We start from the raw sequence: 21,877 nt of genomic DNA, 5'->3' as shown, positions 1-21,877 counted from the left end.
GGAAATAAAACATTAATCCATCATCCATCCATCATCCATCCATCCATCTATTATTCATCCATCCATCCACCCATCCATCATCCATCCATCTATTATTCATCCATCATCCATCCATCATCCATCCATCCACCCATCCATCATCTATCCATCCATCCATCCATCATCCATCCATCCATCTATTATTCATCCATCCATCCACCCATCCATCATCCATCCATCTATTATTCATCCATCATCCATCCATCATCCATCCATCCACCCATCCATCATCTATCCATCCATCCATCCATCATCCATCCATCCATCTATTATTCATCCATCCATCCACCCATCCATCATCCATCCATCTATTATTCATCCATCATCCATCCATCATCCATCCATCATCCATCCATCCATCATCCATCTATCCATCATCCATCCATCTATTATTCATCCATCATCCATCCATCCATCATCCATCTATCCATCATCCATCCATCTATTATTCATCCATCATCCATCTATCCATCATCCATCATCCATCCATCCACCCATCCATCATCTATCCATCCATCACCCATCCATCATCTATCCATCCATCCATCCACCCATCCATCATCCATCCATCTATTATTCATCCATCATCCATCCATCCACCCATCCATCATCCATCCATCCACCCATCCATCATCTATCCATCCATCATCCATCCAACATCATCCATCCATCCATCATCCATCTATTATCCATCCATCATCCATCCATCTATTATTCATCCACCCATCCATCCATCCACCCATCCATCATCCATCCATCCGTCATCCATCCATCCATCCATCATCCATCCATCATCCATCCATCCATCATCCATCCAACATCATCCATCCATCCATCATCCATCCATCATTCATCCATCATCTATCCATCCATCACCCATCCATCCATCCATCCTCCATCCGTCCATCATCCATCCAACATCATCCATCCATCCATCATCCATCCATCTGTCATCCATCCATGTCTCTTCTTGTGTCCATTCAGGACAGGAGTGTGTACTGGGAGGACTGGGGTGAGGCTCTGACCAATAAGAGTGTTCCAGTGATCTGTGTGGTGGATCTGCAGAACGACACCGTTGGTGTGTTGCAGGGCGTCCCAGCTGACGTCTCACCTGGACAGGTGAGGACAGAATGGATCACTTCTTCACCTGACACTGCAGCGTTATTACTGGCTGAGCTGTATGGATTTATGACCTTCACTCACACCCGTCTTTAAAACTGGAGAAGAGTACGACGTCTTCCTGGCAGCTGGATTCTATATCTGACATGATGTTGTGTTTCCTCCAGGCTCTGTGGGCTCCCGATAGTCAGTCGGTGTTTTTTATCGGTTGGTACCACGAACCCTTCAGACTCGGACTGAAGTTCTGCTCCAACCGCAGGTTAGAAAGCTCTTATATAACGATAGAAAACATGACAACCTGCAGCAGCTCACGGTAGGTCAGGACAGAACAACCTTCTGGTGGTCCTTAAACAGAACAACTGTTAGGCTTCATCAGGAAAAACAACCAGTTCTGGGCTAAAACAGGAGATGTTTCATCAAAAGCACCGTGTTCTGAATGTCTCAATAAAAATCTGATTTTAAAAAATTGCCAAAAACAAGCAAATTGCAGAATCAGAAGGTGTAAAAAGACAAAGTATCCTCCATCACCGGCCACACAGCTAAAGCTCTGGGACTTTTCAGCTGAACAGCAGGAGACAAACATGTAGAAAGTAATAAAATCATTATCTGCAGTATTAACACAAGTAGACACTTGGATAAACGCTGTACACGTTGATTTGAGTGTTTTTTTTTCAATTTCTGTGAAATGAATAAAGTGTGTAAACTGTCTATTCAGCTTTTTAAATATTTCTCATTTTGAATCTTTCTGTAATCTGTTTCAGGTCGGCGTTGTTCAGACTGGACCTGGATGGAAGCTGTGGTGAGAACTTCACTGGTTTTCTATGAATGCATCAGACTCTTTGTTCCACTTATCTGTTCCCTCTTGGTTCCAACCAGAACGTCTGTCTGGGGAGAACCTCTCGGTGTCATGTCCCAGGCTCAGTCCAGATGGATCTACGCTGGTCTACCTGCAGGGGGCAGTGTTTGGTCCTCACAGCCAGTGTCTCAGCCTGCAGCAGGTACTGATGATGGTCTTTGTGGAGATCTACTGGTGTTTCTGCAGCTAACAGCTGGTTCTACTCCACAGCTGGACCTGAGCAGCAGGAGGACGTCCACCCTGCTGGATGTTGTCTGCAGACCTCAGCCTGGTGGGTTCCTCTCTCCACAGACATTAAACATCTGCTGGATGGACTTCTGTGATGTTTGGTCCAGATGTTCCTGTTCCTTCAGAATAAAGTCTCAACATCAGACAGAAACCATCCATCTTCATACTGACCTGTCCATCAGCTGTGTGTGTTCTGTTCAGTCCAGAAAGAAAAGAAAACTAGAATCCAGTTAAAGTTCTGTCCTTGGTCTGTGTTTCAGGTCAGTTTGCAGGAATTTATGAAGCTCTGCCGTCCTGCTGCTGGTCTGCAGACAGTCAGAAAGTCATCTTCAGCAGCGCCCGCAGGAACTGGAAGGTAATGCACACACACATATACACACACATATATGCACGTGCTCGCGCGCACACACACACACACACACACACACACACACACACACACACACACACACACACACACACACACACACACACACACACGTTTGTTTTTCTATACCGGTGGGGACTTACCATTGACTCCCATTCATATCTAACTCCTAACCCTTACCCTAACCCTAACCTTAACCATCACCAAATCAATGCCTAACCCTAAACAAACGTTTTTGCACTTTTACATTTTTTATTAACAACAATATGGCCAAGAAAACGGTGTTGCCACCCGTGGGGACCTCATTTTAGGTCCCCACCGTAAGACAAGTCCCCACCTTTATAGCAAATAGTCAGGTCAAAGTCCCCACCGGTATAGCAGAAACAAGTACACACACACACACACACACACACACACACACACACACACACACATGTCTGGTTCTTATATCCCCGTGGGGACTTACCATTGACTCCCATTCATATCTAACTCCTAACCCTAACCTTAACCAAACCCTAACCATCACCAAATCAATGGCTAACCCTAAAGATACGTTTTTGCACTTTTACTTTTTTAGTAACGACAACATGGCCAAGAAAACACTGTTTAAATTGTGGGGACCCTATTTTTGGTCCCCACTGTGACACGAGTCCCCACTGAGATAGCAGAAACAAGTACGTACACACACACACACACACACACACACACACACACAGCGCCTTCCATAATTATTGGCTCCCCTGGTTAAGATGTGTTTTTTGGTTCAAGCCAATGAATGATCAGATCTTTGCTGAACTTCCCCCTGTAGTGTTTGAGTCTAATGAGGATCTAATGGTTCTATTTAAACTGGATCAGAGTCAGCAGCTGTAGCTGATGATCAACACGGAGGTCATGTCCATAAATAAATTTCTACATCAATAAAACTGATCGTTTAAGCTGCTGGATGCACATTTCTGTCCCAGCAAACTGTCAGATTTCCAGAAGACCTATAATCAATTTATGAAGAAACCAAGATAAAAATTGTTTTTGTGACAAAGATTCATGTTTCAGTGATTCCATCAAAGGAATTAAGAATGGTTAGAGTCAGTGGTAACTCAGGACTGCGTGATGAACATGGTCCGTACACGTATGTAGACTTTAGTTCACAGCTGTGTGATGAACCTTTTCTGCTAGTTTCCTGATATAACTCATTAATTCTATTTATTCTGATAAACGCTTGTTTTCATGCCATCATAAAAACTCACTCCTCTCTTGTTTCTCCTCCTCAGGATCTGTTCCTGGTGGACAGAAGATCTAAGAAAGTCTCCTCCCTCTCTGATAGTAAGACCCCATCCTCTCCTCCTCCTCCTCTTCCTCCTACTCTATCTTCATCTACATCTCTTCTTTTCCCTCCCCCTCCTCCGACTCCCCTCTCTCCTCTCTTCCCTCCTCCTCCTACTCCTTGTTGGTCTTCCCATCCTCCTCCATCTCCTCCTCCTCCTCTATCTCCTCTTCTTCCTCCTCCTCCTTCTCCTTTCTTTTCTCCAACTCCAGCTCCTCCCCTACTTGCTGAGGCTCACTTTGCCCTTCCTCCTCCTCCTCCTCCTCCTCCTCCTCCTCCTCTTCTTCCTCCTGATCCTTCTCCCCTTCCTCCTCCTCCATCTCATCTTCATCAGGAGCTCAACAGAGAGCTGGAAGGTATGATGAGACCAGCAGAGTTCAAATCACTGCTACCAACATCTTAGTGAGATGCAGAAACACCACAGCAGCATCAAGCAAAGACCTCCAAACTCATGATTATTAATATTTATTATTATTAATGTCTGATTCCATCCAACAATCAGTTAGCAGTGTCTGCACAGTTTAATCCATCTCTCTGAAACCAGACCTTTATCTCCGTGTTGTTTCCACGTTCTGTCTTTTCTTTGTCACATTTTTATTCATCTTTCTGTCTTCTCTTCTTCAGATCTCTCTGATCCTTTACAAGTTTATGGAAGCTGGAAGCTGCTGACGGTCCAGAGAGACCTGATGGTTGTCTCCTGTTCCAGCCCCAACACACCTCCCACCCTGGTCAGAATAACCCTAAACTAACTATCCAGTACAAAGCCCTAAAACACACCAAGAAACACATTAAAGAGGATTTTACTGTTGGAAGCTGCAAGCCAACGCCTAAAGAACAAACTAAAGCAACAGAGCCAAACCCGGTTCAGTGAAGAGAAGCAGAGGAAATGTTTGACTGCAGACATAAAGCAGGAAGACACTGAGCTGCTCAGGTGTTCCTGATGACACCAAGCAGCCACCTGGACAGCCAATAGGAACACAGCTTACTGGAAGTCCAGAGGGCTGGCTTAGTGAAGGACATTTAGTTTAAAGTTGAAGCAGAAAGTTAACAGAGAAAGTTGAAAACCACCTTCTGATCCCTGAAATCTCTGAGTTTTCACACATAGAACACCTGAACATGTCAAACTGGTTCCATAGTAGAACCTTGACTGTAAAAACATCACAGTATGATGTGTTGATCAGAAAACATTACAACCGGCTGTCTAGGAGCGACACAAAAACAGGACAAACACTGGTTTCCAGGGGGTTGAAAGAGTAAGTTTACAACAACACAACATGTGAGCAGAAAAATCACAAAGTCTGTCTTTAGTTCAGCTGAAAATATGAGTTTTTGTCTTTTTTATTGAGCAAACTTTTCAGGAAGTAGATGAAGAATAACTAAAGCTCTCATGTAGAAGTCCAACTTCTTTGGATCCTTGTGGAGAGTTTAATCTTAGAGTTTGTGAAGCTGTTGAGTTTTTAGATTGTTCTGACATTTAATAACAGAGTCCTGAAATAAAATTACAGTTGTGGATTTCTGTCATTTAGTCTGGATTAAACAAATAACAGCAGCATAAATCTCAAACGTCTTCATGAGGAATCTGGATTGAGGTTTCTCACTGGATAATGATAAAAATATGAAATTTAGGTTGGTTTAAAGGAATATTCCACCTTAAATCTTTGATTGTTGACCTAAAAGGTTGGTTTCAGGAAGTATTCCACCTACAAGGTCCTCACACATCCACCTTAAAGGAACATTCCACCTTAAATCCCTGGACATGCACCTAAAATGTTGGTTTAACCGAGTATTCCATCCAATGTAAAAAGGAATATTTCACCTAAAACCTCCACTAGGGCAGTCTGTGTAGCAGCGACAGCAGAAAGAGGTCCTCTCTGGGTGGAAGAACGGCGTCTGAGTAGCAGCTTCCTTTCTGCTCTGACCTTACTCACTGAACTCAAGGTCCATGGAGGACTCCAGTAGTTGATGTTTCCTGCTGCAACCTTCTCTTTTTCAGCTTTCTTCCATGTCCGATTGCTCCAGACCTGGTTTTTGTTGACGTTTTTGATCCTTTTTCTGAGCTTTGACCGATCTGAGAACATGAAGTCCATCATCAGCATTGACGGTGTAACCGATGGAGGGAAAACCAGCCTCACCAACCACCTGATCAAGAACCTGTCCAACTGCTGCTGGTCCATCAGGATGACTTCTTCAGGACCCAAGATCAGACTGAAGTTGGTGAAGATGGCTTTAAGCAGTACGATGTCATCACTGCTCTGGACATGGACGCCATGATGAGGAGGATCTACGCGTGGCTGGAGAACCCGGTGAAGTTTGAGAAGTCTCATGGAGTTAATAACACCCTGGACACAGAGATGGTCCTGAAGGAGGAGGAGGAGACTCACATCCTCACTGTGGAGGGCTTCCTGCTTCACACCTACAGGCCTTTGATGGACGTTTTAAACCAACGTTACTTTATTTCCATCCCATATGAAGAATGCAAAAAGAGGCATATAGCTGTACAGACATATAGCTATCACACTAGTTCAGGTTTGACATTATGATGTTCTGGAGCTTTGCTTTAATACAGTTTCTCAGACTGGACCACTCTGAATTTTAGTTGAAGACCCCTGCTCTACTGGATTACAATTGTTTTTTTGTTTTTTTTTCCAACTTGTCAACAAGTTTGTATCGGTCTCTAGGGATGTTTTTGAATTTTTGTTCTGAAAATCTGACCTCTCTGTCAGTTTTTGTTATTCAAAAATTAGTGCTTGATTCAGTCGACCGATAATGCTGTGGGCCGGTCTGGGCCAAAAATGCCAGAGCTGATTTTTTGTCCCAGTCCACCCCTGGCTAACCATGACCATAACATTCCCCACCCTGGTCAGAAATAACCCTAAACCTAACCCTAACCATAACACTAACATAACCCTAATCCTACTAACCATAACCATAACCCAACCCAACACACCTCCCACTCTGGTCAGACAGCAGAAATAACCCACAGACACACACATTCCTGAATAAACATTTAACACACCGTTAACCCTCTGAACCAGTAAAAACATGGAACTTTCCAAAAAATCTGCAACTTTCAATAGAAACTGTAAAAACAACAAGAATCATCAGATTTTCGACTTTTCAAAGGTCCTTGAACTACTCGTCTGTAATGATCCACTAGCTGCTAACTTTAATAGCTGTTTAATAAGGAAAACTTTACGTGTTCCAGGACCCTAACCTGCCCCACAGACGAGGCAGAAAAGAAGCACAAACACTACGAGAAAATGCAACAGATCTAAAATCTAAAGATATAATAACAAGAACCCCCTCAGAGAGAATATACCATATGTCCATTATGACAGTGAATTTACATATGGATATGGTGACACATGACATGATGAATTTAAATATTTATATTCATATAGACAGATAGATACAGGTTTATCATGGAGGATAATGTTCCCACAATTCTGTTGTTGGAGTCAAAAAACGTGATTATAGGAAAAGACCTTTGGTTACCATGGTGTTATTCCACATGATGACCTGTTTTCAGTCCGGTTGGTCCATCTGGAATTATTCACCAAAGCTAAGCTGTTGTGTTTCCTCATGACCACTCTTCTGTGATGTTCAGGCTGGAAAATGATCTAAATTTAACTTTAAAACTGACGTTTCATCAACATCACTTTCTTCTACAGGACTCATTTTAAAATGTGTAAACTAGATTTTGTTAAAAAAAACTAAAAATTCTGCGTTCCTCAGAAGAACCATGAAGCCATCAGTAAATCAGCTGCAACCAGCAGTCATGTGACACAGACTCAGGAAGTCCTCGACTGAACTGCAGGCAGTGTCCACACAGAGCAGAGAATAGACGGGTAGAGTTAAATATCTATGCAGTCAGCCCTTTAACAACGCTGGAACACCAGTGTGCACGTGGAAAAGGCTGTGCATGTTGATTTCAGGCTGTTTCATTTTTTGTAACATCAAAGTCAAAGAAAATCAACTTTTTTCCTTTTTTAAATAACTTGAGGCATTATAACTGTCAAGGCTCCAGCATCCCCCCACCCCCACCCCCACCCTAGTGAGGATAAAGCGGTGTACAGAGGATGGATGGATGGATGGATGGATGGATGGGTGGATGGATGGATGGGTGGATGGATGGATGGATGGATGGTGGATGGATGGATGGATGGATGGATGGATGGATGGATGGTGGATGGATGGATGGGTGGGTGGATGGATGGATGGGTGGATGGATGGATGGATGGATGGATGGATGGTGGATGGATGGATGGATGGTGGATGATGGGTGGATGGATGGATGGGTGGATGGATGGATGGGTGGGTTATAACTGGCATGTTGCACAAAATAAATTTCTGAGTTCCCTCTCCTTTCATGCATGATTGTTCTGTTTCCATGGAGATACAGGAGTTTATATTGTAGTGAAAAATATAAAAAAAACAAAAACAGCCAGAAACTGCTGGAGTTCAGAGGGTTAAATCCAGTTTGATGCATTAGTGAGATGTTTATCCATGTCCACGTGTCTCTCATGTGTCCTCAGAGGGTGGGCTTCCTGCCAGCAGCAGGTGCAGCTGTAACCTGGAGAACTCTGCAGGAACCCATCATGACCTTCGACTTCCAGTGGTCCATTTTAGATGTTTCTCCTCCACCAGAGGAGGACAACAACCACTACTGTGAGCTTCTGACTCTGCTTCAGTATGAAGCTTCTTCTAAAGCAATGCTCTGTTCCTCTGAGGTTCTCTTTCTGCTTCTCTGAGATTCTCTCTGTGTTCCTCTGAGATTCTCTCTCTGTTCCTCTGAGGTTCTCTCTCTGTTCCTCTGACGTTCTCTCTGTGTTCCTCTGACGTTCTCTCTCTGTTCCTCTGACGTTCTGTCTGTGTTCCTCTGACGTTCTCTCTCTGTTCCTCTGACGTTCTCTCTCTGTTCCTCTGACGTTCTCTCTGTGTTCCTCTGACGTTCTCTCTGTGTTCCTCTGACGTTCTCTCTCTGTGTTCCTCTGACGTTCTCTCTCTGTTCCTCTGACGTTCTCTCTGTGTTCCTCTGACGTTCTCTCTCTGTTCCTCTGAGGTTCTCTCTCTGTTCCTCTGAGGTTCTCTCTGTGTTCCTCTGACGTTCTCTCTGTGTTCCTCTGAGATTCTCTCTGTGTTCCTCTGACATTCTCTCTCTGTTCCTCTGAGGTTCTCTCTGTGTTCCTCTGACGTTCTCTCTGTGTTCCTCTGAGGTTCTCTCTGTGTTCCTCTGACGTTCTCTCTCTGTTCCTCTGACGTTCTGCTCTGTTCCTCTGACGTTCTGTCTGTGTTCCTCTGACGTTCTGTCTGTGTTCCTCTGACGTTCTCTCTCTGTTCCTCTGACGTTCTGCGCTGTTCCTCTGACGTTCTGTCTGTGTTCCTCTGACGTTCTCTCTCTGTTCCTCTGAGGTTCTCTCTCTGTTCCTCTGACGTTCTCTCTCTGTTCCTCTGAGGTTCTCTCTCTGTTCCTCTGACGTTCTCTCTGTGTTCCTCTGACGTTCTCTCTCTGTTCCTCTGACGTTCTCTCTCTGTTCCTCTGACGTTCTGTCTGTGTTCCTCTGACGTTCTCTCTCTGTTCCTCTGACGTTCTCTCTCTGTTCCTCTGACGTTCTCTCTCTGTTCCTCTGACGTTCTCTCTCTGTTCCTCTGAGGTTCTCTCTCTGTTCCTCTGACGTTCTCTCTGTGTTCCTCTGACGTTCTCTCTGTGTTCCTCTGACGTTCTCTCTCTTTTCCTCTGACGTTCTGCTCTGTTCCTCTGACATTCTGCTCTGTTCCTCTGACGTTCTCTCTCTGTTCCTCTGACGTTCTCTCTCTGTTCCTCTGACGTTCTCTCTCTGTTCCTCTGACGTTCTCTCTGTGTTCCTCTGACGTTCTCTCTGTGTTCCTCTGAGATTCTCTCTGTGTTCCTCTGACGTTCTCTCTGTGTTCCTCTGACGTTCTCTCTCTGTTCCTCTGACGTTCTCTCTCTGTTCCTCTGACGTTCTGCTCTGTTCCTCTGACGTTCTGCTTTGTTCCTCTGACATTCTCTCTGTGTTCCTCTGACGTTCTCTCTGTGTTCCTCTGACATTCTCTCTGTGTTCCTCTGACGTTCTCTCTCTGTTCCTCTGACGTTCTGCTCTGTTCCTCTGACGTTCTCTCTCTGTTCCTCATACGTTCTCTCTGTGTTCCTCTGACGTTCTCTCTGTGTTCCTCTGACGTTCTCTCTGTGTTCCTCTGACGTTCTCTCTCTGTTCCTCTGACGTTCTGCTTTGTTCCTCTGACATTCTCTCTGTGTTCCTCTGACATTCTCTCTGTGTTCCTCTGACGTTCTCTCTCTGTTCCTCTGACGTTCTCTCTGTGTTCCTCTGACATTCTCTCTGTGTTCCTCTGACGTTCTCTCTCTGTTCCTCTGACGTTCTGCTCTGTTCCTCTGATGTTCTCTCTCTGTTCCTCATACGTTCTCTCTGTGTTCCTCTGACGTTCTCTCTGTGTTCCTCTGACGTTCTCTCTGTGTTCCTCTGACGTTCTCTCTCTGTTCCTCTGACGTTCTCTCTGTGTTCCTCTGACGTTCTCTCTCTGTTCCTCTGACGTTCTGCTCTGTTCCTCTGACGTTCTGCTCTGTTCCTCTGACGTTCTCTCTCTGTTCCTCTGACGTTCTCTCTCTGTTCCTCTGACGTTCTGCTCTGTTCCTCTGATGTTCTGTCTGTGTTCCTCTGACGTTCTCTCTCTGTTCCTCTGAGGTTCTCTCTCTGTTCCTCTGACGTTCTCTCTGTGTTCCTCTGAGATTCTCTCTGTGTTCCTCTGACGTTCTCTCTGTGTTCCTCTGACGTTCTCTCTGTGTTCCTCTGACGTTCTCTCTGTGTTCCTCTGACGTTCTCTCTCTGTTCCTCTGACGTTCTGCTCTGTTCCTCTGACGTTCTGCTTTGTTCCTCTGACATTCTCTCTGTGTTCCTCTGACGTTCTCTCTGTGTTCCTCTGACATTCTCTCTGTGTTCCTCTGACGTTCTCTCTCTGTTCCTCATACGTTCTCTCTGTGTTCCTCTGACGTTCTCTCTGTGTTCCTCTGACGTTCTCTCTGTGTTCCTCTGAGGTTCTCTCTCTGTTCCTCTGACGTTCTCTCTGTGTTCCTCTGACGTTCTCTCTCTGTTCCTCTGACGTTCTGCTCTGTTCCTCTGACGTTCTCTCTCTGTTCCTCATACGTTCTCTCTGTGTTCCTCTGACGTTCTCTCTGTGTTCCTCTGACGTTCTCTCTGTGTTCCTCTGACGTTCTCTCTGTGTTCCTCTGAGGTTCTCTCTCTGTTCCTCTGACGTTCTCTCTGTGTTCCTCTGACGTTCTCTCTGTGTTCCTCTGACGTTCTCTCTGTGTTCCTCTGAGGTTCTCTCTCTGTGTTCCTCTGACATTCTCTCTGTGTTCCTCTGACGTTCTCTCTCTGTTCCTCTGACGTTCTGCTCTGTTCCTCTGATGTTCTCTCTCTGTTCCTCATACGTTCTCTCTGTGTTCCTCTGACGTTCTCTCTGTGTTCCTCTGACGTTCTCTCTGGGTTCCTCTGACGTTCTCTCTGTGTTCCTCTGACGTTCTCTCTCTGTTCCTCTGACGTTCTCTCTGTGTTCCTCTGACGTTCTCTCTCTGTTCCTCTGACGTTCTGCTCTGTTCCTCTGACGTTCTGCTCTGTTCCTCTGACGTTCTGTCTGTGTTCCTCTGATGTTCTGTCTGTGTTCCTCTGACGTTCTGCTCTGTTCCTCTGACGTTCTCTCTCTGTTCCTCTGATGTTCTGTCTGTGTTCCTCTGACGTTCTCTCTCTGTTCCTCTGAGGTTCTCTCTCTGTTCCTCTGACGTTCTCTCTGTGTTCCTCTGACGTTCTCTCTCTGTTCCTCTGACGTTCTCTCTGTGTTCCTCTGACGTTCTCTCTGTGTTCCTCTGACGTTCTCTCTGTGTTCCTCTGACGTTCTCTCTCTGTTCCTCTGACGTTCTCTCTCTGTGTTCCTCTGACGTTCTCTCTGTGTTCCTCTGACGTTCTCTCTGTGTTCCTCTGACGTTCTCTCTGTGTTCCTCTGACGTTCTCTCTGTGTTCCTCTGACGTTCTGCTCTGTTCCTCTGACGTTCTGCTCTGTTCCTCTGACGTTCTCTCTGTGTTCCTCTGACGTTCTCTCTCTGTTCCTCTGACGTTCTCTCTCTGTTCCTCTGACGTTCTCTCTCTGTTCCTCTGACGTTCTCTCTCTGTTCCTCTGACGTTCTCTCTCTGTTCCTCTGACGTTCTGCTCTGTTCCTCTGACGTTCTGCTCTGTTCCTCTGACGTTCTCTCTGTGTTCCTCTGACGTTCTCTCTCTGTTCCTCTGAGGTTCTCTCTCTGTTCCTCTGACGTTCTCTCTCTGTTCCTCTGACGTTCTCTCTCTGTTCCTCTGACGTTCTGCTCTGTTCCTCTGACGTTCTCTCTCTGTTCCTCTGAGGTTCTCTCTCTGTTCCTCTGACGTTCTCTCTCTGTTCCTCTGACGTTCTCTCTCTGTTCCTCTGACGTTCTCTCTCTGTTCCTCTGACATTCTCTCTGTGTTCTTCTAAGGTTCTCTGTGTTTTCTCCTCCAGCTGGTTTGGACTTCGGGGCCTTTCTGGTGAAACCTTCTCGTCCTCTTGGTGAAAGCAGGACTCCGCTGGTCGTCTTCATTCACGGTGTGTTGGTGGGTTCCTTCGTTCTAAAATGAACTCTTGGTGTTTATTTTAGCGTTCTGCTTTTTCTCCACCAGGTGGACCTCACTCCCAGTCCCCTGCAGAGTGGAACTTCACCACAGCTGGACTGGTCAAACTGGGCCTGGCGGTGCTCATGGGTGAGAGGTTGAACGCTGTGAGAGGATGAATGTGAGAGGATGAATGTGAGAGGATGAACGCTGTGAGAGGATGAATATGTGAGCAAGTCTTCCAGCTTTTCTCTCTTGGTTGAACTTCTGTCCTCATGTCTGTCCTCCAGTGAACTACCGAGGATCCACAGGGTTCGGCCAGGATAGCATCCTGTCTCTGATTGGTCAGATCGGGAACCAGGATGTAAAAGACGTGCAGGTATTGGTTCTACCTGACCTGTAGTCCTGGACAGAGTAAAACATATAAATATATGTAAATATAGCAGCACAGTGAGCAGAAATGTGACAAACTTCAGTCAGATGGAGATGCGAGGATAGAACAGAACATCTTTATTGTCATCATACATGACAGAAATATAAGTAGCTGCCATTAAAACAAACTAGACATATAAAATCACACATCATTCAGAATTCCATCATATTTAGAAGAGGCCAGATATCTCCAGTAGAGAGGGAATGAGGTCGAATAAAAACAGTAAAACAGAATAAACAACCCTCCTGTTGTCCTCATTTAGAGGCACCAAAAAATATTGTCTCCTTTGAAAAAAATCCAAAAAAATCAGCAAAAACAAATTCTCTAAATTTCTGAAAATTTGCAAAATCTTCAGGAAGAAAATTCCAATAATTTCTTAAAAGTTTCCCTTAAAAGTTTTATAGAAAATCCCCCAAATTTGGCAAAAAAGTTCTTGTAAATATTTTCAAGAATTAAATAAATGTCTTCCCAAAAAAACTCCTAAAAATATCTAAAGCAATATTTTTTCCCACATTTTCAAACTTTAGATTTGAAAAACCGTCAGAAAAAAAAATTCCAATAATTCCTTAAAAGTTTATTTAAAAAAATCCCCCAAATGTGGCAAGAAAATTCTTGTAAATACTTTCAAAAAATGAGTAAAATTATTTTTAAAAGATCTTAAAAATATCTGAAGTGATTCCATACATATCAGTAAAACTTCTATTTTCTTTGAGAACATTCACAAAAAAATCAACCAAAATCCAGCGACTTTCACTGGATTTTGGTTGATTTTTATGTGAATGATCTTAAGAAACATTTTTAACATGTCTTTGTTTTTCACCAAAAATGTTCAAAATGTGGACATCAGAAACTGAAAATATATTGTTTTTTTCCACATTTTCAAACTTTAAAACGGGTCAGTTTGACCTGCAGGACGACACGAGGGTTAAAGCTGTAGATTGTAGTTTAGAGTTCAGGAGTCAGAGGATTGTGGGTAAAAACTGTTTGCAGTCCATCTGTTGTGACAGCAGGACGATCATCTGGCTGCTCAGATCTTCTCTGACTGTCTTCTTCTCCAGAGGGCCGTCCTCACGGCGTTGCAGACCCACGCCTGTCTGGACCCCAAACGCTTGGCTGTGATTGGTGGTTCTCACGGCGGTTTCCTGTCCTGTCATCTGATTGGTCAGTACCCAGACTTCTACAGAGCGTGTGCAGTGAGGAACCCGGTCATCAACGCTGCTACGCTGCTGGGAACCAGTGACATCGTGGACTGGTGAGACAGATAGCTGCTGTATCTCTGGAGGCTTTTCCTCCTCTACAGGTCAGGATCTGAACCTTCTTCTCTCTCCAGGCGTTACACCAGCGCTGGGTTTCCCTTCTCCTACGACCAGATCCCCTCAGCTGAAGCTCTGGCTGCCATGTTACACAAATCCCCCATCAGCCACGCTGCTCAGGTAGGACTCACTAACATCTGGATTAACATCTGCTCTCCAAAATGTACATAAAACCAGCATTTAGTCTGTCAGTCTGCAGGTTCCAAACACTCTGAACGCTCAGATCCAGCAGCAGCTTTAACCCTGGTGTCAGATTGACCCGTTTTAAAGGGAAAAACATTTCCGATGGCCACATTTTCATCATTTTTGACAAATCTTTGAACATTTTTGGTGGAAAAACGAAATGTTGAAAATGTTTCTTTAAGAACATTCACATGATTTTTATGTGAATGTTCTTAAAGAAAATAAGAGAAGTTTTACTGATTTATATGGAATCACTTTAGCTATTTTTAGGATTTTTTGGAAGATTTTTGCTCATTTTTTGAAAATATTACAAGAATTTTCTTGCCAAATTTGGGGAATTTTCAAAAAATGACACTTTTAACGAATTGTTGGAATTTTCTTCCTGAAGGTTTTGCAAATTTTCAGAAATTTGGGGAATTTTTTTTGCTGAATTTTTGGATTTTTTCAGACAAGGAAACAATATTTTTTGGTGTTCATAAATGAAGACAACAGGAGGGTTAAAAAAGGCAAAATTCCATAATTTATTAGAGCCAGAACAGAAAGAATGCTGTGAATGTTTCGCTTTCCCACAGTCCCTGAAGGCATCACACGTGACTTTTGGTTTGATTGGAAAATGAACCAAATGTGAGCTTAAAACTGTGATTATTCACCCGGCTCATTTAAGAACTAGACAAAATAAATCACTTAAGCTCACCAGATTTAGTAAAATACTAGAACTTGTGCGCTTGGAATCCAGAAACCACGACTGATTCATGTCTGACAAACTAAAGGATTCAGGGACTGTTTGTTTACACAGAACAGATGGATGAAGATCCACATTAAATTAAAACTGCATAAATAAAATATATTCATCATTATTATTCCATAATGCTGCATTCACTGATTCCAGCTTTTTCTTCCGTTTTTACAAAATAATCAACCAAAGAAATAACATTTTTATTTGATTTCTACCATACCTGTGTCATTCTGCACTGAAGGCTTTTCTTAGTTCCCTTCATGTTCCCCTGCAGCTCCTGTTTCCATAGACGACCTTATAATGCAGCTAAAATGAACCCACAGAGAGGAAACAGGAGAAAGAACATTGTGGGATGATGAGGGCTAAAAAGAAGCTTCTGGAGCTGTCTTTAAAAAAATGAAGCGTACATTACATTTCTGAATGTTTTTACCTGCTGATGAGAAGATCCTGAAAGTGGTGCCACTTTAAAACAACGCTGCAATGCTTAGTGAAGATAGATTATATTTGGTTTAGAGCAGTCTGAAACCTCCACAAGTTAGAAGGAGGTCATCATGCTTCGTGTTTCCTCTGCTGTCAGATCAAGGCTCCGGTGCTGCTGATGCTGGGAGGAAGAGACAGAAGAGTTTCTCCTCACCAAGGTCTGGAGCTCTACAAGGCCCTGAAAAGCCGAGGTTCACCTGTCAGGTACGACACGGTAACCCAGACATAGAAGATATGATGGTAGAAACACGGTAACCCAGACATAGAAGATATGATGGTAGAAACACGGTAACCCAGACATAGAAGATACGATGGTAGAAACACGGTAACCCAGATATAGAAGATATGATGGTAGAAACACGGTAACCCAGACATAGAAGATATGATGGTAGAAACACGGTAACCCAGACATAGAAGATATGATGGTAGAAACACGGTAACCCAGACATAGAAGATACGATGGTAGAAACACGGTAACCCAGACATAGGAGATATGATGGTAGAAACACAGTAACCCAGATATAGAAGATATGATGGTAGAAACACAGTAACCCAGATATAGAAGATATGATGGTAGAAACACGGTAACCCAGACATAGAAGATATGATGGTAGAAACACAGTAACCCAGACATAGAAGATATGATGGTAGAAACACGGTAACCCAGACATAGAAGATATGATGGTAGAAACACGGTAACCCAGACATAGAAGATATGATGGTAGAAACACGGTAACCCAGACATAGAAGATATGATGGTAGAAACACAGTAACCCAGACATAGAAGATATGATGGTAGAAACACAGTAACCCAGACATAGAAGATATGATGGTAGAAACACGGTAACCCAGACATAGAAGATATGATGGTAGAAACACGGTAACCCAGACATAGAAGATATGATGGTAGAAACACGGTAACCCAGATATAGAAGATATGATGGTAGAAACACGGTAACCCAGACATAGAAGATATGATGGTAGAAACACGGTAACCCAGACATAGAAGATACGATGGTAGAAACACGGTAACCCAGACATAGAAGATATGATGGTAGAAACACGGTAACCCAGATATAGAAGATACGATGGTAGAAACACGGTAACCCAGATATAGAAGATACGATGGTAGAAACACGGTAACCCAGACATAGAAGATATGACGGTAGAAACACGGTAACCCAGACATAGAAGATATGATGGTAGAAACACGGTAACCCAGACATAGAAGATATGATGGTAGAAACACGGTAACCCAGATATAGAAGATACGATGGTAGAAACACGGTAACCCAGATATAGAAGATACGATGGTAGAAACACGGTAACCCAGATATAGAAGATATGATGGTAGAAACACGGTAACCCAGACATAGAAGATATGATGGTAGAAACACGGTAACCCAGATATAGAAGATACGATGGTAGAAACACGGTAACCCAGATATAGAAGATATGATGGTAGAAACACGGTAACCCAGATATAGAAGATATGATGGTAGAAACACGGTAACCCAGACATAGAAGATATGATGGTAGAAACACGGTAACCCAGATATAGAAGATATGATGGTAGAAACACGGTAACCCAGATATAGAAGATATGATGGTAGAAACACGGTAACCCAGATATAGAAGATATGATGGTAGAAACACGGTAACCCAGACATAGAAGATATGATGGTAGAAACACGGTAACCCAGATATAGAAGATATGATGGTAGAAACACGGTAACCCAGACATAGAAGATATGATGGTAGAAACACGGTAACCCAGATATAGAAGATATGATGGTAGAAACACGGTAACCCAGATATAGAAGATATGATGGTAGAAACACGGTAACCCAGATATAGAAGATATGATGGTAGAAACACGGTAACCCAGATATAGAAGATATGATGGTAGAAACACGGTAACCCAGATATAGAAGATACGATGGTAGAAACACGGTAACCCAGACATAGAAGATACGATGGTAGAAACACGGTAACCCAGACATAGAAGATACGATGGTAGAAACACGGTAACCCAGACATAGAAGATACGATGGTAGAAACACGGTAACCCAGACATAGAAGATACGATGGTAGAAACACGGTAACCCAGACATAGAAGATACGATGGTAGAAACACGGTAACCCAGACATAGAAGATATGATGGTAGAAACACGGTAACCCAGACATAGAAGATATGATGGTAGAAACACGGTAACCCAGACATAGAAGATACGATGGTAGAAACACGGTAACCCAGATATAGAAGATACGATGGTAGAAACACGGTAACCCAGATATAGAAGATATGATGGTAGAAACACGGTAACCCAGACATAGAAGATATGATGGTAGAAACACGGTAACCCAGACATAGAAGATATGATGGTAGAAACACGGTAACCCAGACATAGAAGATATGATGGTAGAAACACGGTAACCCAGACATAGAAGATACGATGGTAGAAACACGGTAACCCAGACATAGAAGATACGATGGTAGAAACACGGTAACCCAGATATAGAAGATATGATGGTAGAAACACGGTAACCCAGACATAGAAGATATGATGGTAGAAACACGGTAACCCAGACATAGAAGATACGATGGTAGAAACACGGTAACCCAGACATAGAAGATATGATGGTAGAAACACAGTAACCCAGATATAGAAGATATGATGGTAGAAACACGGTAACCCAGACATAGAAGATACGATGGTAGAAACACGGTAACCCAGACATAGAAGATATGATGGTAGAAACACGGTAACCCAGACATACAACACAATAACTTTACTAATCCCTGAAGGGAAATTAGCCCTGTGACAGACTGGTGACCTGTCCAGGGTGTCCCCTGCCTTCACCTGAGTCAGCTGGGATAGACTCCAGCACCCCCCATGACCCTAGTGAGGATGAAGTGTTGTATGGATGGATGGATGAAGGGAAATTCAATTGTTTGGTCTCATCTGTTTACTTTAGAATTAAATAGTTTAATTGCTGTTGGTGAGAAAGACGTCCTGAATCTTCCAGTCCTGCAGGGATAGGAGCTGTCCGCTGATGTTTCGTTGTTCATTGAGGCAGATGTGAAGTGGATGATCCACGTTTGTCAGAATGGCCTCCATCTTGCTCAGTGTCCGTCTCTCCACTTCATCCTCCAATGTGTTCAATCTGATTCCAACCACAGAGCAGCTTTTTTAATCAGTTTGTTCAGACGCCTTGCATCCTTCTGTTTTATGCTGCCTCCCCAGCAGACTGCAGCATAAAACAGGACACTTGCTACCACAGACTGATAAAACATCTGCAGCATCTTACTGCAGATGTCTAGTGATCGAAGTCTTCTGAGGCAATAAAGTCGGCTCTGGCCCTTTTTGTAGATGAAGTCTACGTTTGTAGACCAGTCCAACTTATTATCATGGTGGACACCTAAATATTTATATGATGTCACCATCTCGATGTCCACGAGTGTTCACTGGCTGAAGAGGGGGTTTGGATCTGTGGAAATCTATGATCATTTCCTTTGTCTTTGAGGCGTTGAGTAGCAGCAGTTTTTGTGACTCCAGTCACTGAAGGCACTTATCAGATCTCTGTATTCAGCTTCATGTCCATTTCTGATACATGCCACCATAGCAGTGTCATCAGAGTATTTCTGAATGTGGCAGGACTCAGTGCTGTATTTGAAGTCAGATGTATACAGAGTGAACAGGAATGGAGCCAGGACTGTTCCTTGTGGAGCCCCAGTACTACTCATTAATGTCCCAGAAACACAGTTCCCCAGCCTGACAAACTGTGGCCTTCCTGTCAGGTAATCTGTGATCCATGAAACACAGGAAGGATCCACTCCCATCTCTGTGAGCTTGTCTTTGAGGATGGTGGGTTGGATGGAGTAGAATGCGTTTGAAAAACCAAAGAACATGATTCTCACATAAACTCCAGGTTCCTCCAGATGAGACAGGGCACGGTGAAGCATGAAGAGGATGGCATCATCCACTCTAATGTGTTCTTTGAATGCAAACTGCAAGGAATCGAGTTTGTCTTTGACCTCAAGCCTCAGTAGACGTAAAACCAGCCGCTCCAGAGTTTTCATGATGTGTGACGTCAGAGCAATAGGTCTGTAATCATTTAGTTCAGCCGGACATTTGATTTTTGGTACCGGTACGATACAGGATGTTTTCCATAGAGCAGGCACCCGCCCCAGCTGTAGACTCAGGTTGAAGATCCTGTGGAGAGGTTGACACAGTTGTGCAGCACAGTCTTTAAGCAGCCTTGGACATACACCATCTGGGCCAGCTGCCTTCCCAGAGCAAAGTCTCTGAAGCTCCAACATCTCAGCTCTGTGACAGAGATGGATACAGGTGCTGGAACGGAAGTGGCTGCAGCTGTGGAGACGTGTAGGAGACGGAGGAGAAGGAGGAGGAGCTATAGTGGGGATTTCCATATGTTGAGGAGAAGGAGGAGGAGCAGCAATGGAAGTAGGTGTGTCCACAGTGTCAAATCTGTTGAAGAACAAGTTGAGTTCATCAGCTCTTTCTACATCACCCACTATTGGCTCCCTCCTCTTTTTATTGTTGTGTCCAGAGATGGTATTGATTCCTCTCCACACATCACGGATGTTACTGTGTTGAAAATTCCTCTCTATCTTCTTTTTGTATTCCATCTTTGCCGCTTTCAGTCTCCTCTTCAACTCATGTTGCACTTCTTTGAGCCGTTCTTTGTCACCATCTCTAAAAGCTTGTTTTTTCTGGTTGAGAATTGCCTTTATGTCGCTTGTGATCCATGGTTTGTTACTGGGGAAACAGAGAACAGTCTTTGCAGGTCTTTGATGTAGAAGCTGTGGTGGTAGAAACACAGTAAACCAGATGTAGAAGTTGTGATAGAAACAGGAAGAGCAGACTGATCCTGGTGTCATCAGGAAGGAATCATATCAGAGCTAATAACTGCCATTAAGCTGTCTGCCGTTTTTTCTTCTCTTGAAGGTTGCTGTGGTTTCCAGAAGACGGACATTCTCTGTCCAGAGTGGACACGCAGGAAGACTGCTTCCTGAACACGGTGCTGTGGCTGAACCAGCATCTCTGAACTGATGGAGGTTTGCAGGAGCTGAGAGCTGCACGACCAACACACATTCATTCATTAACACTGAAGCCGAATGAACTTAAACCTGCTGAGCTCTGCCAAATCAAAGTGAGAATAAGTGACTTATTTCTGAGGGAGGTTTGAGGTTTTGGAGAACAGCTGACATGAAGAAAGTGTGACTGTTAAACTGGCTTTGTAGTGCAGCCCTCAGTTCTGCTGCAAACTCTGATAGGACACAGCTCAGACAGACCACTGCCTTTAATATCAATGCACCTAACTGTAAAAAAAAAAAATCAGAGCATGTAATAAAGGAAATCTTGAAAACCACTGATGTGTAGATTACTGCTCATTTCATGTTTTTGTGACTTTGTGTCACATTTCAGACGACACACTAAACTAGAAAAGCGCTCAGAGAGCAGTACTCCTCCAAGGATGCTCAGTTGATGTATCATTTCTGACGGATGAAATATTTAATAAAAAAATGACCTTGTGCTGAGTGCAGGCATGTGTTTTGTATGTGCATGTTATGTATGAATACCAAACTGTAAATTACTGTTCTACAGGTTGGTTGGTCATCATTTTTGGCAAGCCTTTGTTTTGCTAGTGTTAAAATAACTGTTCCTTCTATGCTTTTATTTTGAAGATGTAATTTTTAATGTTATGGTGCTTTTATTTTGTCACGGTTCCAGCGGCACAGGAACTGGAAGAAGCAGTTGCTTAAACATGACGACAAAGTTTTTAGTTCTTTTTCTCCAAGTAGTTGAAGAAAGATCACCGCAAATTAGCATTTTTTTGCATTGAAATAAAATGTAATATCTCAGAAACTGATGGCGTAGTTCCGTATTTTATGTCTGTCTCTTTTGTCAGGCAAAAATGCTTTGCCTTGGTTGGGGAGTACTGGAATGAAAAAATAGTACACAGGGAGTACATCACTGGAAATAGAGAATCAATGGAGAATAGTATGAGGGGGAAAAATGAAATGAAATAATAAAACACGCCATATGATGAAATAATGTAGGCCATGAAAAACACGACAGAGCAGTTTTCTTTATGACATCAGTAGGATTTCAGATGTGGCA

The 21,877-nt window shown here is 43.5% G+C and overlaps 1 protein-coding gene across 1 annotated transcript in view; it reads left to right on the top strand.

Moving 5' to 3' along the window:
• Nucleotides 1–21,626, top strand: part of zgc:136971 (S9 family peptidase) — a 36,305-nt gene extending 14,679 nt beyond the window's left edge. The window contains exons 6-21 of the mRNA XM_022203321.2: nt 1,024–1,158; nt 1,326–1,417; nt 1,920–1,957; nt 2,035–2,156; nt 2,225–2,285; nt 2,503–2,597; nt 3,878–3,929; nt 4,555–4,658; nt 8,466–8,598; nt 12,494–12,577; nt 12,652–12,732; nt 12,873–12,961; nt 14,074–14,267; nt 14,346–14,448; nt 15,825–15,931; nt 20,702–21,626. Coding sequence (XP_022059013.1) covers nt 1,024–1,158; nt 1,326–1,417; nt 1,920–1,957; nt 2,035–2,156; nt 2,225–2,285; nt 2,503–2,597; nt 3,878–3,929; nt 4,555–4,658; nt 8,466–8,598; nt 12,494–12,577; nt 12,652–12,732; nt 12,873–12,961; nt 14,074–14,267; nt 14,346–14,448; nt 15,825–15,931; nt 20,702–20,801 — 1,590 coding nt within the window. The 3' untranslated portion in view covers nt 20,802–21,626. The remainder of the gene's footprint in view (nt 1–1,023; nt 1,159–1,325; nt 1,418–1,919; nt 1,958–2,034; nt 2,157–2,224; nt 2,286–2,502; nt 2,598–3,877; nt 3,930–4,554; nt 4,659–8,465; nt 8,599–12,493; nt 12,578–12,651; nt 12,733–12,872; nt 12,962–14,073; nt 14,268–14,345; nt 14,449–15,824; nt 15,932–20,701) is intronic.
• Nucleotides 21,627–21,877: the final 251 nt, after the last annotated feature.

The sequence above is a fragment of the Acanthochromis polyacanthus genome, chromosome 6 (assembly GCF_021347895.1).
Source record: "Acanthochromis polyacanthus isolate Apoly-LR-REF ecotype Palm Island chromosome 6, KAUST_Apoly_ChrSc, whole genome shotgun sequence".
NCBI lineage: Eukaryota > Metazoa > Chordata > Actinopteri > Pomacentridae > Acanthochromis > Acanthochromis polyacanthus.
This window is presented reverse-complemented; position numbering and strand designations above follow the sequence as displayed.